General features: G+C 36.1%; 1 protein-coding gene across 6 annotated transcripts in view; it reads left to right on the plus strand.

The window, feature by feature from the left end:
• The window catches only part of HDAC9 (histone deacetylase 9), a 912,538-nt gene extending 900,734 nt beyond the window's left edge, over positions 1-11,804 (plus strand). For all 6 annotated transcript variants that reach the window (XM_065939945.1, XM_065939948.1, XM_065939946.1 and 3 more), the window contains one exon: positions 5,644-11,804. In XM_065939945.1, the coding sequence (XP_065796017.1) occupies positions 5,644-5,683 (40 nt within the window). In that variant the 3' untranslated portion in view covers positions 5,684-11,804. The remainder of the gene's footprint in view (positions 1-5,643) is intronic.
• Positions 11,805-14,587: the final 2,783 nt, after the last annotated feature.

The raw sequence follows: 14,587 nt of genomic DNA on the forward strand, positions 1-14,587 counted from the left end.
AAAACATTCTCATCCAGGGTAATTACAGTACATGTACTAAGAAGTTCACTACAGCTTCTTCATGAAAGGTAGAAGGGAATCATCAAACCCAGTGTCCATTATTGGAAGAACAAAGGTCAAAATGTGAAGGTTACACATCAAGGAGATGCCATATATCACTTGGCTGCTACAGACTAGATAACCATAACTGCATACAGTGATGTTTATGTAATAAATGTATTCAGAAAATTACACAACAGAAATGATAAAATTTACATAAAATGAAAATGTATGTCCATAAAACAATAATATATAACTTTAAGGAATCCTATGAACAGAACAATGTACATAACAAGAATTAGATTGCTTACCTTGGAGAAGGAACAGGAAAGTACAGGGATTAAATTAAATCAGTAAACCAAGAGGAAATGTGTCTTAAAAATAACATTAATATAAATTAACAAATGCTGCTTTAAAAATCATAGGAAACTAAATACCCCTTTAAGGAAAAATACAAGAATTTAATTTTATGCTATATCTTATCTCAAATTCTTTCTGCTTTTTATTTTTGTAAATTAACTATTATGCTTGCTGGACTAAACTAATCCTTCACATAATGTATGAAATCTTTGGCCTTCATCAATAGAGGACTGTCTGTGTTCACTTCTACTTCCTGTTGTAGAAGTTTATATCTTTCAGCCAGCTGAACTATTATACAAAAATTTATCTTTGAAGGTTATATTTTACCATTATTCGTGACTTTCCTGTATCTCCACCTCACCTAATTGCAAATGTAATTAAATCCCCATACTGAAGATTCATCTCTCCCTTTCACCCATCTCTTACCACAACTGTGTTTCTGTTAATCAAGGTAAACTTGGTATCTTTCCATAGAAGATCAAAGTGGAGAGCCCCCACATTTCCAGAGTAGCAAAAACAGACATTTAAGGGTCATCTCTAACCAGTTCACTTTCTAAGTGTTTAATGAAGATGATTTCTTAACTTAAAAGAATATGCAGACATGTAACAGGGATTAAGTAACGATAATACTGTGTCCATTGAGAGCTATGGATATGAGAACATCCAGAGAGCAGATCAGAGATTATTATTTCAGTTTTAAAGACTTACAGGTAAACTTTAGAAAATGGCAGAGCTGGGACCCTCAACACGTGGCATCTGCCTTGAATTCCAACTTGCTATGCTACTGATACTACTTCTGTGTTTCAAGACACAGAGATTTGGCTGGTTGTGTGTATTAATTTCATTAGAATGTAAATTAACTATTTTCCCAAAAGTGGTTAATACAAAATGACTTTGAAGAGAGGATAATGAAGAGAAGTATCTTGATGGCAAGCTTTTTATATTGTACCTCAAAGTCTTCATGCAGAAGCAGCTTCATTCTGCAGTGAATGGTTTGTGCTGAAGACACTTTGCTTACCTCCTCAGAGTCTAGGCTGAATGCCTGGATAACGCACAGATCTTCCACCCAAGGCAGATATGTTTTCTTTTCTTTGACCCCTGAGACATTATCTACTCACCACAGTCTCTGAAATTCCTGCTATAATTAAGTGCTAGATGTGCGGGAAAGATCATGTTGGTGTGGCTTTGGATTAGAAGTAGGAAAATTCAGATGGAGGGAGTATTGTCACTAAGACGACAGAAGAACTGGGCCTCTGTCCCCACCCCACCCCCACAGAGATCAATAATTAGACTGCTCTCCATGAACAGAAACAGCCCTGGGAGGGCGTAGGTATCCACCTTAGAAACATCCGCAACAGAGTAGAACAAAAAACCTGAGAATAATTGGACAAAAGAACTTCATTTTGTCTGTGTCATCCCGTCCTCCAGGCTGGCATTGCTCAGCGCCAGGAAGGAGATGTTTCCCTCACCAACAAAGGGAGAATAGGGTGACTGGCTTCCCTAGCTTTCTGGGACACTGCAGGAAAGACCCAGTTCAGTTTCACTTCGCCCAGAGATGAGCAAAGCTGAGATGTATGGAGATGACTAGGAACCGAGAAGGAGGGCGGGGGGGCTACCAGGTTCAGTCCTGCAGTGGGGCAACCATAGCGCCAAGGAGCCCCGCTGCTTCCACCATGGAAGAAACCAGTGCCCGGTACGGTCTCTTTCAACTCCCTGCAGATTTCTCCACTGAGGTTTGCCCCTCACGGGTTTTCACCTCCATGGTCATCAACTGCCTGAGTTTCTCCTCGCTCCCTCCCCACCACACACAGAGCCTGAGACCCTTTGCAGTGGCCAGCCCCAGCCTCTGTGGCTTCACAAGAGCAGGGTGCCAACCTGTGCACGTCCACGCTCTCAGCCTGCCCCCCGTCACCAGCCTTCACGGCTGCGTGTGCAGCTGGCAAGGCCTGCAATCAAGGATGCCCATGCTGACAGTCAAGGCCCCCACAGATGCCTCTGGGCTTTCAGCATGCAGCCCTGTCTCTTGTTACTGTCCTGAATCTCAACTCCTGCTCGCTCCTCCAGCTGTGTGCCTGCACACCCCCAGCCCAGCGCACATCACAAACCTCTACTGCGTGCTCACCCCTGTGGTGAGACCCTTCATCCACGGGAGTGAGCAGAATGATGTATTCAAAGTGCGGAAAGAAAGAAAAAACTGCCAACCAGAAGACTTTCCCTGCCAGAGTTGTCCATAGAAATCAAGGGGAGACAGACTTTCCCGAACAAAAAGAAGAAAGTTGAGATAGTTCGTCACCACAAGACTTTTCTTCAAGAAGTGCTGAAAAAGAGTTCTTCATACTGAAAAGACAGTACAATAATTACTAACATGAAAACATGAAAATATACAACACACTGGTTAAGCTAAGTATATAGTCAGATTCAGAATACTCTAATATGGTGATGTGTTAAACACAACTCTATTTAAAGGTTAAAGTACAAAAATATTTTAAATAGCCATAGTAATTTATTAATGGATACACAGTATCAAAAAAGTATAAATCATGACATCAAAAACAAACTAGAGAGAGGAGGAGTGAAAGTATATGTTTTCTATGCAATCAAAGTTATTAACAGGTTAAAATTAGACTTCTATCTATAAAATGTTTCATGTAAGCTCAGGTTAACTGCAAAGCAAGAACCTATAGTAGATAAAAAGAAAGGAATTAGAGCATACCACTATGGAAAAATCATCAATTTTAAAGGAAGGCATCAAGAGATGAAAAAAATAAAGTACAAAACAGCAAGAAAACTATATAGTGGTACTAAGTTATTAACTATGAATAATTACTTTAAATGTAAATGGCTCAAAGTGAAAGGACCTTTGTATTCTAATGTTCATTGCAGGGTTATTTAAAATAGCCAAGATAAGGAAATGTGGTGTATACATAAAATAGAATATTATTCAGCCATAAAAAGTGGTTCGACATGGGTGAAACTTGAGAGCATTATGCTGAGTAATATAAGGCAGAGAAAGATAAATGCTGTATGACCTCACTTATATATGAAATCAAACAACACTGGACTCCGTATGAGACGATGGGTATCACCGTAACCTCCGTGGTAACGATCTCACTACATGTGTCAGTCACACTGTCGCGCTGCACACCCTAAACTCACAGCGAGCTGTGCCAGTTACTTTTCAGAAAACTGGAGGAAATGTTAACTCAGAGTAGGCTGAAAGGTACCAAGGGCTGGGAGGTGAGGGGAATGGGACAATGCTGGTCAGAATGTGGACGCTTCCAGTTACAAGATGTCTAACTGCTGGGGACCTGACATACAGCATGATGACTTACAGCTAACAACGCTATATTGTACACTCACAATTTGCTATCAGAGTATTCTTAAATGTTCTCACCATAGCAACAAAAATGGTAATTACAGGAGGTGAAGGCTGTATTATTATGGTAAACATCTCATAATATGTGTGTGTATCAGATCATCAAACTGCGTATCTCAATAAAGCTTGGAAATAACATAAAAGTTCAGTCTCTATTGGAGTATCTGATTTGAGGATTATATACCTATATAATCCATGTATTCTCAAATGTAAATATGTTCACATGTTTATGAATAAATTAGCTTACTTACTTATTTTCCTTAATTTAAAAATTTTCTTCTGGGAATGCTGCTAATTTTACTTTGGAAAGATTTTACTCTAGGATGACTTATGACTCATTTAAAAAACTCTTTACATTATATAGCAGCTCTAAACACTTTCTCACAACCTCCTTATCCAATACACTCTTGGACAGGCTATAACTTCTCTAAGAATTTTTCTAAGTATTCCACATAGACTCATTTGGATATCCTTTTTAAATAATAATGAATACCGAACATTTTTCATTCTTTTGTGGATGCATTAAAATCTTTTACTGTTCCATGGATAAAATCTGTCAATGTTTTAAATTTATTTTAAAAATGCTAAATTAAAATGGCAGCTACTTTATTGATACATATAGAAATCTTTTTTCTTTATATGTATAAAGCAACACATCTATATTGTTCATTTGCCTTCATTAACAAACATTCTAATATGAAAGTAATACATTATAGAATATTGGCAATTAGATATACAGTATGCAAAAGAAAATTAAAACCATCTACCTGTTATTCCACCATCGAGAGGGAACTGCCATCCAATTATTGTGCTTCCTTATGGTAGCTTAGGCATAACTCTGTACAATTTTATGCTTATGTTGGATGATGAAGGGACAAATCCAAAGTATTAAGTAACTACTGTCTCATAGTGTATATTGTTTAGAAGTCAGTTTTACTTCATTTTTTAACCTTCACTAATTCTGTAAGAAACATCTTTTTTTCCTCAGGGTTTTAAACATGAAACCACAGCCCCACAGAAGTATAGTTACAACACGAGCAGTTGCACTGTTAGCAGACTGCAGAGCCCAGACTCATACTCTGTTCTCCTGACATCTCAGACCCCAACATTCTTCCCCCAGCAACCCAGCTCCCTCATATATTTGGATTCTGGCTACAGTTTGTCCTTTTGACTAAATTAAAAATCATTCTAAAAGTTTGCCTTGAAACACCCTCAGAGTGTTAGTAAATTAAGGCTAAATCTCAAGTATAAATTTTCAAGCAATTAGTTTTGGTTTTGCCGGAGCAGAACACCCCACAGATGATGCCGAATAAAAACTATTTACACACTATGATAGTGCATTTCTTGTAAAAACGTTGGGTCTGTAGCAGTGATTTGCTAATCAAATTCAGAATTTGATTTGAAATGCCTCCGGCAGGCAGCCAATCCAGTTATGAAAGAACAGAAGCAAAAACCAGAACCCTGGTGAGTCTCCCCCAGAAGCTAGCTAGGTTCTTTGCTCTCGTTAGCAAACTGGTTCCATAGGAAATCACTGCAATTGCTCCTAAAATAAAATGTCGTTAATTTTTTCAATAAATTATTGGACTGTACGAGACACAAAACATGTACATTTTGGAATCTAGAGTTATAAAATATTCTGACATGTTTTAATATAAACAGGAACATTTCCAATGATTGCTTGGATCGAAAATGTTTTTCCACTTGACATTTGTTTATACTTCCTAGGAAAGAAACTCTATTTATGGATAACTGAATAACACAAATAAACATCAGAGAGAGCTGAAAAATCAGCTTTGATTATGCATGAAAATCTACAATGTCATTGTGTACTCTTATGCTGTGTTCTGATTGCCTGTTTATTTTTACAGAACTGCTGGTGAGCCCATGGAAGAGGAGCCAGCCTTGTGAAGGGCCAAGTCCTCCCCAGTCCCCACCCCGATGTTTCCTGTGTGTGACATCATTGTGTATCCCCCCAGCACCCCAGCACCCTCAGACATGTCTTGTCTGCCGCCTGGGTGGCACAGATTCGATGGAACATAAACACTGGGCACAGAATTCTGAACAGCAGCTTCACTTGTTCTTTGGATGGACTTGAAAGGGCATTAAGGATTCCTTAAAAGTAACCGCTGTGATTCTAAAGTTACAGTAAACCACGACTGGAAGAAACTGCTTCCAGCATGCTTTTAATATGCTGGGCAACCCACTCCCAGGCCCAGAGTATGAACCAGAAACATGCAACACAGCATTAGATACTGTTAATTATAGACGCTATGACAGCCAGTGAAGTTTTGGGCAAAACCTGAGAAACACTCATTCCTGACATTCTGATCAGTTTTTTATTGGGTAATTTTTTGTCAGACAGTCTTAAATTGTTTACAGGATTTGCTTTCAGCTATGAACGGATAGCAATTCCCGACAGATCACGCGGCTTGTTTTGTTTTGTTCTGTTTGTTTTTGGCCTTTGTTTTAACACATGATTCAACTCTTGCTAGTAAGAGTCCAACATGGAGGAACTGAGATGAGGCTTTTTTCAGGGGAATAAAACACGCAGTATCTCAAAGTCCAGTGGCAAAAGAACGTCACACACTGTATGTACTTTTTTGAGAAGCCATGCCGCTTCCCTAACATCCCCTCTGCAGTTCATTTGGGACGATGGCTCCGTCCCGCCCATCCCCCTTCCCCACCCCACTCTAGTCCCGGGCTCTGAGGACAGTAGCTCTGAGCATATGTTCCACGGAGCATTTTCACTGTCTTTGAAAAACTGTGTGTCTTTTCAGAGGCCATCTTAATTTGTTTCAAATCTATCAAGAACTTCTCTTACTTTTATTTTAGTCTTCCATCACTTCCTTTCTTCTTGCCTTTCATCCTTCCTATTTAAAAAAAAAAAGGTGAGGATCATCCACAATCTCCCCAATTACTCAGGAGCTTTGTGAACTTAGTTTATTTTTTTTTTTTACTTCCCAGGTTAACACAGTTGCTTAGTCTGATGTATTCTTTTAGCTGTAAAACGACTGAGGGTAAATATGGTTTAAGCAATGTTACTGAGTTTTCCAGGCCTTTGAAACGTGTTAATGAAGGCATTGCCTCTCTGAAGTCACCTAGAATTGAGTGAGCCTTGAAGTTGTGCCTTCATGTGAAAAACACACAACACAAACTGAACCTTTACACATACTGCCTTAGCGTCAGAGGCGAAGAATAAAGGACATTTATTTCTGAGATTAAAAGCGACTTGTTAAATATAAGTAGGTTATCCCCCTACCTCCCCTTATTCTATTTCAGTGTATAACTCAAACACCTAAAGACATTGATGTAGAATACCTCACAGTATTTAATATCTGATGATGCTTTCAAAAGAGTTGATGTTTCTTTTTATATATTTTCCTAACTCAAAGGATATATTAAAGCCATAAGTGAAGATTGTCATGCTTTTATTCAAAAATCTGAAAGAAACCTTAATTAAAACAAGGTTTTAGGGAAGGCCATGATATGAAAGATATGGAACAATATGGTTTTAGTTAAAGAGGACTCCAACCTGTAAATCAAAGATGAAAGATTTCACTCAAGTAGAATTATATAACTCCCTTTTGTTATACAGTCAGACCATATTTTTCATGCATTTGGTTTTCTTAGGATTACCATTTTAATTTTAAAGACTTTTATTACATATACAAAAATGGCTCGATACTTGGTTTAACATCTTAGAAATTTGAGACACTCTTTGAAATAGGAAATCTGAAATGGAATGTAACTCAGTATTAGTTAAAAATTACTTTCATTGCATAAGGGCAAGGTCAATCTAGATTCACAATAGTAATGAATTTTTTTTCATGATATTTTTAGAGAAATTCATGCCAATCATATTTGCTAGCTCTTGCTATTTTTGCTGTAATTGCTTGAGGAGATTTACTTAAAGAAACCAAAGGTTTAAAAAAAAAAAACACATTCCTCCTCCCTTTAAAAAGGAAAGCTATATCATATTGTAATTGGAAACATAATTGTGACTTTTTAAAATCAACTTTGTAATTACAAATCTCTATTATTCCTCTCAGTCCTGCCAGATATTTTTTTTAGACTTTGAATAAGAAAATGAAATGCTATAATGCAAACATACTAATTTACTGGAGTTTCCTACAATAATTTTACCTTAAACATTATGCACAGCCATCAGTCTGATAAAGCCAAATCACTAGCACATCACCATGGTTTTTAAGATTTAAAACCTTAAACATTAATGAGTTAATCATACATCCTTCCACGTGATATAGTACCCAGTTGGTTGCAGTTAGAGTCTTTAGGATACACAGAGAGGCAGATAAACTATGGAGAGGATTCATCACAGCTGAGTGTAGTTGAAAGAACCAATGCCAGTGTTTTTTGATTGTACTATTACAAGATGGTGTGTAGCCCTCAGGAACAGAATGGAGGCTTTTGGAGAATATCAGTACTTCTTTTGAAACAGAACAGTATTTTTTAAAACAGGTAGTTTCACTTGGTATAGTTTTCTTCACTTACACATTTCATTTTTATTGCTCACAAGAATTTCCAGTAAGAGGCTGTTAGAAAAACTCTTCTGTAAGCATTATCAATAATATGTCTCCTGCTATTCCCTGCTTTGAAGGGTAATCACATAGGCTTTCTCACAATCTTATAACTCATATATGAGGGATAAAAATAAATGTTTTTGAGAAATCTACTAGTAAACAATACAAGGAGTATAATAAGATTTGATAATAGGTACAAAATGAAAATGTAAAAATAGCTTCTCAATTATATGGTATAATCTAGGGTTATATATTAAATTGAAATCCAGTTTTATTAAATAATGAAATGGAACTCATGATAATAGAGGCTATTTAATCATTGCTTAGTAGGTGAAAAAGACATTTTGAGATGAAATATTTTTTAATATTTTAACAAATTTACATCAATACTTTGGCCTCCTGATGTGAAGACCTGACTCACTGGAAAAGACCCTGATGCTGGGAAAGACTGACTGCTGGAGAAGGGAAAACAGCATGAGATGGTTGGATGGGATCATTGGATCAATGGATATCAGTTTGAGCAAACTCCGGGAGATAGAGGACAGGGAAGCCTGGCGTGCTGCTGTCCGTGGGATCACGAGTCAGACATGGCATAGCAACTGAACAACAATGACGTCAACAGTGGAGACAAAAGCTGGCTTTTGGAGAAAACAGATACTTATGAAAAACTACTGTAAGTCACATTTCCGTGATCAATTGTAGAAACTGAAATCATGCCTTCGGTTTTGACTATAAACCTTTGTAAAATTCTCCCACACCTCTCACTGGCAACATGGTAGATTTGAAAGCAGGACAGCTCCTCACACAAACATTTCAGAAACTAAAAGACTGGTTTTCCCCAACAATTCAGTATCATTTATTTCAGAAGGATTTCCCCAAAGCTTTGTAGATTTACTAGGATTCTTTGAAGATTCCATATAGATATAAAATGATCATGTGGAAGTTGTCCTGGGAGAAAATTTCTCTCCAATCAGCATTTTCATACTTATTTTTTATCCTAGCATTTATGTTTAGGACAATTTCAAATTTTTTTTTTTTCTTTACTATTTATGTTTAGAAAGTTTATGTTTAGAAAATTTGTCTCAGTGGAAGTATTAAATGCCTAATAGCCACAAAACAAATAAGCCAAAGGTTCCTGTCTTAAAAGTGATTCATTCTGAGCTTGAAGTAATCACTCTGTCATGAGTTTGACATTGTCATTTCTAGCAGCATCTATCTTCTTTTCCTGATTCACAAATGAAATCACTTCACTTACTGAGTAAATTTTTTTTTTAAGTAGTAGTAGGAAACAGCACATCTGCTGAACCATTCCATAGGAGGGCATTTTCATCTCCAAAAGAAATGAAAACCAGATGCTGTACACTAAGAAATGAAGGCATTTTATTGTCTTAAAAATTGATCATCAGCATGGTCATGATCATCACCAAATATATCCTGTGTTCCCAAAGGACACAATTATATTTTGGTCTCCAGCACTATTTTGCACTGTTTACTCCCTTTTGAATGAAGTATTATGAGTACTACAACACTGTCATCATCACTAAAATACATCAGTGCCTGCATGGGGCTTCTTTTCCTGGTCACATTTACATTGAAAATCTTACCTTTTGCCTCCTAACAGCTTGTTTTTACTCCATCAAATGCTTTGTGAAGCACAGCATGATTGTCATGTTACCAGAGTATACAGATTTTAGATGAACATGGTATACTCACAAAGGCCTATAGAAAGGTTTTATGCAATGGTTTATGCAACAACTGAGTCAAAGTTATTGATATTCTGGAAATGGCTGGGTCAGACAACTGAACCTTACACTCTTGATCTGGGGCTGCTTCCGCTTGACCTCAATGGTAGGGTAACAGGGTTGTAACAATTTCTCAAACCATCTTAATTCTCAAACTGGAACATTTAGCAAATATGTGGTAAATTCACCGTACAGTGCCAATCTTTCTAACCAATAATTTCCTTTCTACTCCTCCCCTCCTTCCCTTGTCCAACTGCCAATACCAAATTGCCATATCGAAACTATCAGAATAATTTCTTAAATCTGTTTCCTTAGTAGAAGCAACCTTGGCAACTTATTTCCTATGACATTACTAGGTACTGCCATTTTATAATATATAAACACTCTAGTACATACTCTATCTTTTTTATCTTTCTCTTCAAGAACCACTTGACTTATTGCTATTCTCAGTAGATAAATCAAGTTATTGTGTTTTGATCTACAGCTTTGGACCTATCATTTGTTTCATTAACACAGGCTTTTTCTTTTTGTCTCAAATGCAGTTTTCCACTGTTCTTGGTAACTAGCTAATTGTGTTGCGCTAGTTATCACATAGAGAAGATTGTACATAGACTTTCCTTGTCTTTTAGATGATGTTTTATGAGTCAAACCCACAGGCAACCTGAAGAAAAAAATGGCAAAGGGAAAATTTTAAATCAATATAATTTGGAAGTAAGATATTTACAGACTATTCAAAGAAATTCAGAGTTCTTTTATTTCTGTTTGGGCCTTGGGCATGTTAGAAGCAAATGTTGCAACATCGAGTAAGGAGGGTCAGATGTTTTGTGGGACACTGCAGCCATGCCCTTTAGGCCTCAACCTGGTGCCCCGTTTAGGAGTTGGCATTTTATGACATTTGGTTGGAGATCTTGCAACAATTTTTGACTACTGCTTTTATTAACTTAAAACTGAGTAGGATAGTTTTTTTGTTTTTTGTGGTTTTTTTTTTTTTTTTTTATTACAGGAATTAAGAACTCTAAAATCTGAGGAGGAATGGCACTTCCTTGGGTATGCAAGAACTGTTTTTAGATTAAAAATCTTCATATGCTCTTCCTAAACTGTAAAAGTCCTAAACTCTTTCTGGGTAAGCAGTGTCAACATCTAGCTCCACAGTAGCTGGGTGATATGTAATTGTCTTTTCAGTGGCGACTGGGCATAAACAGACATGCTGTTAACAGTGAGTGGTCATTCTGTAGATTATAGCCTCGGCAGTTTGTGTCATTTGAAAGCAAATATCCTGATATTTTTAAATAAGGTGGGCAGAGCAGGCAGGAAATCAGTACTTGTCACTCTCCTGATTAAACAGGGACCAGGCTTGTTGATGTGTCTGCCAGTCAATCTGGAGTTTCTGGCCTGGTGTAAAACTAAAATGTCTTTTGTATTGTGGTCTGCTATCTGTCCCTGTAATAAGATCAGTTTGTTGTCTTCTGTGCATCAGTGGTTTTGCCCTTAATTTTTTTGGCTAGCATTCACTAAAATCTGTCATCCAGAACTGCTGAGAAAAATACATGTTGCCAAACTTTTCTTAAAATTGTGCTGCCAGTGATGTTTTCCCAGATGTGAAAAATAATTATCTAATAAAGGATTAATACCTAATAACAATACCATTGTTGAATATGCTCATGGACTATTCACCTTCTTTCTGATTCCTTTTCTTTTGTATTTGAAAATACTGAATGGAAAAGTCAGTGGTGTTCCATTTTTGCTGATGAGGTTAACGTCATGATTCTCCTTCAAAGAATATGGAAGCTCTCCTTTTTGTCTTGTGTTTTCTACTGAACCAGACCTTCCTCTAGTTGTAGAGTGAATAAAACCTATTTGAAATAAAAAGTGTTCTTATTTTTCTACCTCTATAGTGCCTACAATTAGACTCTGAATACTAGCTATTTAACAAATATTTGTTGAATAAATATTACTAATTATAAATTACTGTGCCATAGAACTGCTCCACTTTCAAAAAATTAAAATGTTATTTGCAAGTAAATTCCCTTTATAATAATGTGAGAATTCACCAAAGAAGAAAAAGTAAATTAAAACAGAGTTGCTGTTTGAATGTAAGTTTCTGGTCAGGGTAAATAATAATATTGATAGCTAACAGTGATTAAGCACCAACTATGTGCCTGTTGATTTCCCCAGTGGCTCAGTCATTAAAGAATCCCCCTGCAATACATGAGACCACCTGTAATAGAGGAATCGTGGGTTCGATCCCTGGGTCAGGAAGATACCCTGGAGAAGGAAATGGCAACCCACTCCAGTGTTCTTGCCTGGGAAATCCCATGGACAGAGGAGCCTGGCAGGCTACAGTCCATGGGGTCACAAGCATTGGACCCAACTTAACAACTAAACTACCAAACTATATATACATATATATACTATATATACAACAAACTATATACAACTATAAACAACTAACTACCAAAATTATATTATCTTATCACATGATCGCTACATCATGTATTACTCCCAGTTACAGATGAGAGCACGGAGCAAGGAAGGCTACTTGTTTACTTGTGCATTGACAGTAAGAAGATTGAATCCTTACCTGTGCCTGTTTAGCTCTAAGGTCTGTCCTCCCTCCAAACAGCAAACATGGTATGTCAAAGATGGCATACTAAAGCGTTCTTTAAGGACAAAGCTACGAGTAACCTTCAGAATAGACTGTGTTCATTCTCTGCTAACCTTATGCTTTTATTAAATTATCGTTTTAAACGAACCTAGTAATTGCAACTAGGTAAGTACAAGTTACAAAACATTTTTTTCCCCTCCCTATTACAACTTTCTTTAATCTGGTCAAGAACCCTAAGATGTCTTTGGAATACATGTTCTAAAAACTCTTCAAATCTATTCCAACATCAATACTTATTTGCGTATTTTATAACCCCCTGCAATGTTTAACATAACTGGAAACATAACTGTTTCCAGTAGACAATGGTTTGGGTTCCTCCTAGGAAAAGATAGTAATATTTTGTCTAACAGAAAGTAAACTTGAGATGGAGTGGGCAGGTAGAGTCAGTTTCAATGATAAACACCTTTGGTTTAATCAGATTTGTCAAATAGCAAATGTCACTTTATGGTTTTTTGCTTTAAGTTTTTGCAGTGAAATGATAGCAATTGAAAAAGTGGAGTATAAGTAAAAACTAAGAATGAATGTTGTAGTTTTTTTTAAGTGATTTATAAATAAAACTAGAAGTCTAAAGAATTTCTTCTCCTACCTAACACTTTTAGAGTTAGGTCAAAATACTTCCAAATATTATAATTACTGCTTAGCTTTGTATGTTAATGTTAATATCAATTTCTGTGATTCTCCCAGGTGACCACAAATGGATGATTCACTACATATCCTAATAAGTACTTCAGAGAAAATGGATAGCTCTTCTTTCAGATGTCCTAAAAATAGGGAAACAAGAGTCAGGGAAGGAGATGAATGAATTCCCTTTTTAAAATCTTTTTTAAAAACTGGAAATCTTGCATTTACATTAGATCAACTCAAATGTAAAGTTCTTAGTATATCTAAAAAAGCCACTATTAATTCTGTATTCAAAACATATATAGTACATTTAAATTTCTATATAGTCCCACATATATTCTTTGTTTTTCCCCCAAAAAGATATAAAAATTTTAAATATGATAGTGTATGTCAATTTAATTAGTAAAAATACTTTTAATTATATATTTATGAATATTTATTCTTAATTGTATATGAAGACTTTATATCCATGTTAAATGTGGTTGTTTCAAGAATGTATATTTTTAGCACATTATTTTTTATTTTTCGCTTTGCTAAACATTTGTCTCAGTTGTTTCATTTATTCTTAAAGAAATAATATTTATTAAAAACTTACCCTGTGTTCCTATTTAAATCTCAAAACATTCTTGTGAGGGGAGTAAATTAATAGATGAGGAAACTGAGAATCACTTGCCAGAAAAAAGCCCATTTACTTTAATGCTACCCAAACTGTCTTATCCAGTGTAATCAACATTCACCGAATGCTTACAATGTCACGTATATTCAGTGTTCTTGTAATAGCATTGAGAATAGCAAGAAAACTGGTGATACAACTATATAAAAGAAATGAAAAACTCATTAAATCTCCCTCCCATATAACTGCAAAAGCAATTTTGCCAGAAATTTGAGTTTAGAATTGTATGATATGAAGGCTTTAAAAAGTGTGACCTATTTTCTGTTTTCCTCCGCAGAATTGTAACACAGAGGCAGACACAGAACACATACAAGAAGTATTTGTTATCTAAATTACATATAATTATATTCACAGGAAGATTTGGGCAAAAATCTATCAAGAGAGTAGATATCACTTAGGGTGTCTGTTATTGTCCCTTTCATCACTAATGTCTACTATCCTTAATGTAAACATTCAATTAAAAGTACCTAATGTTGAGAATTACAAAGTAGATTAAATTTTTAGACATCCTAAAAATCCCTTTAGAAATTGCTTTCTGAATTGCAGTCATTTACATTTCTCTCATTATTT

The sequence above is a fragment of the Muntiacus reevesi genome, chromosome 6, assembly GCF_963930625.1.
Source record: "Muntiacus reevesi chromosome 6, mMunRee1.1, whole genome shotgun sequence".
Classification (NCBI taxonomy): domain Eukaryota; kingdom Metazoa; phylum Chordata; class Mammalia; order Artiodactyla; family Cervidae; genus Muntiacus; species Muntiacus reevesi.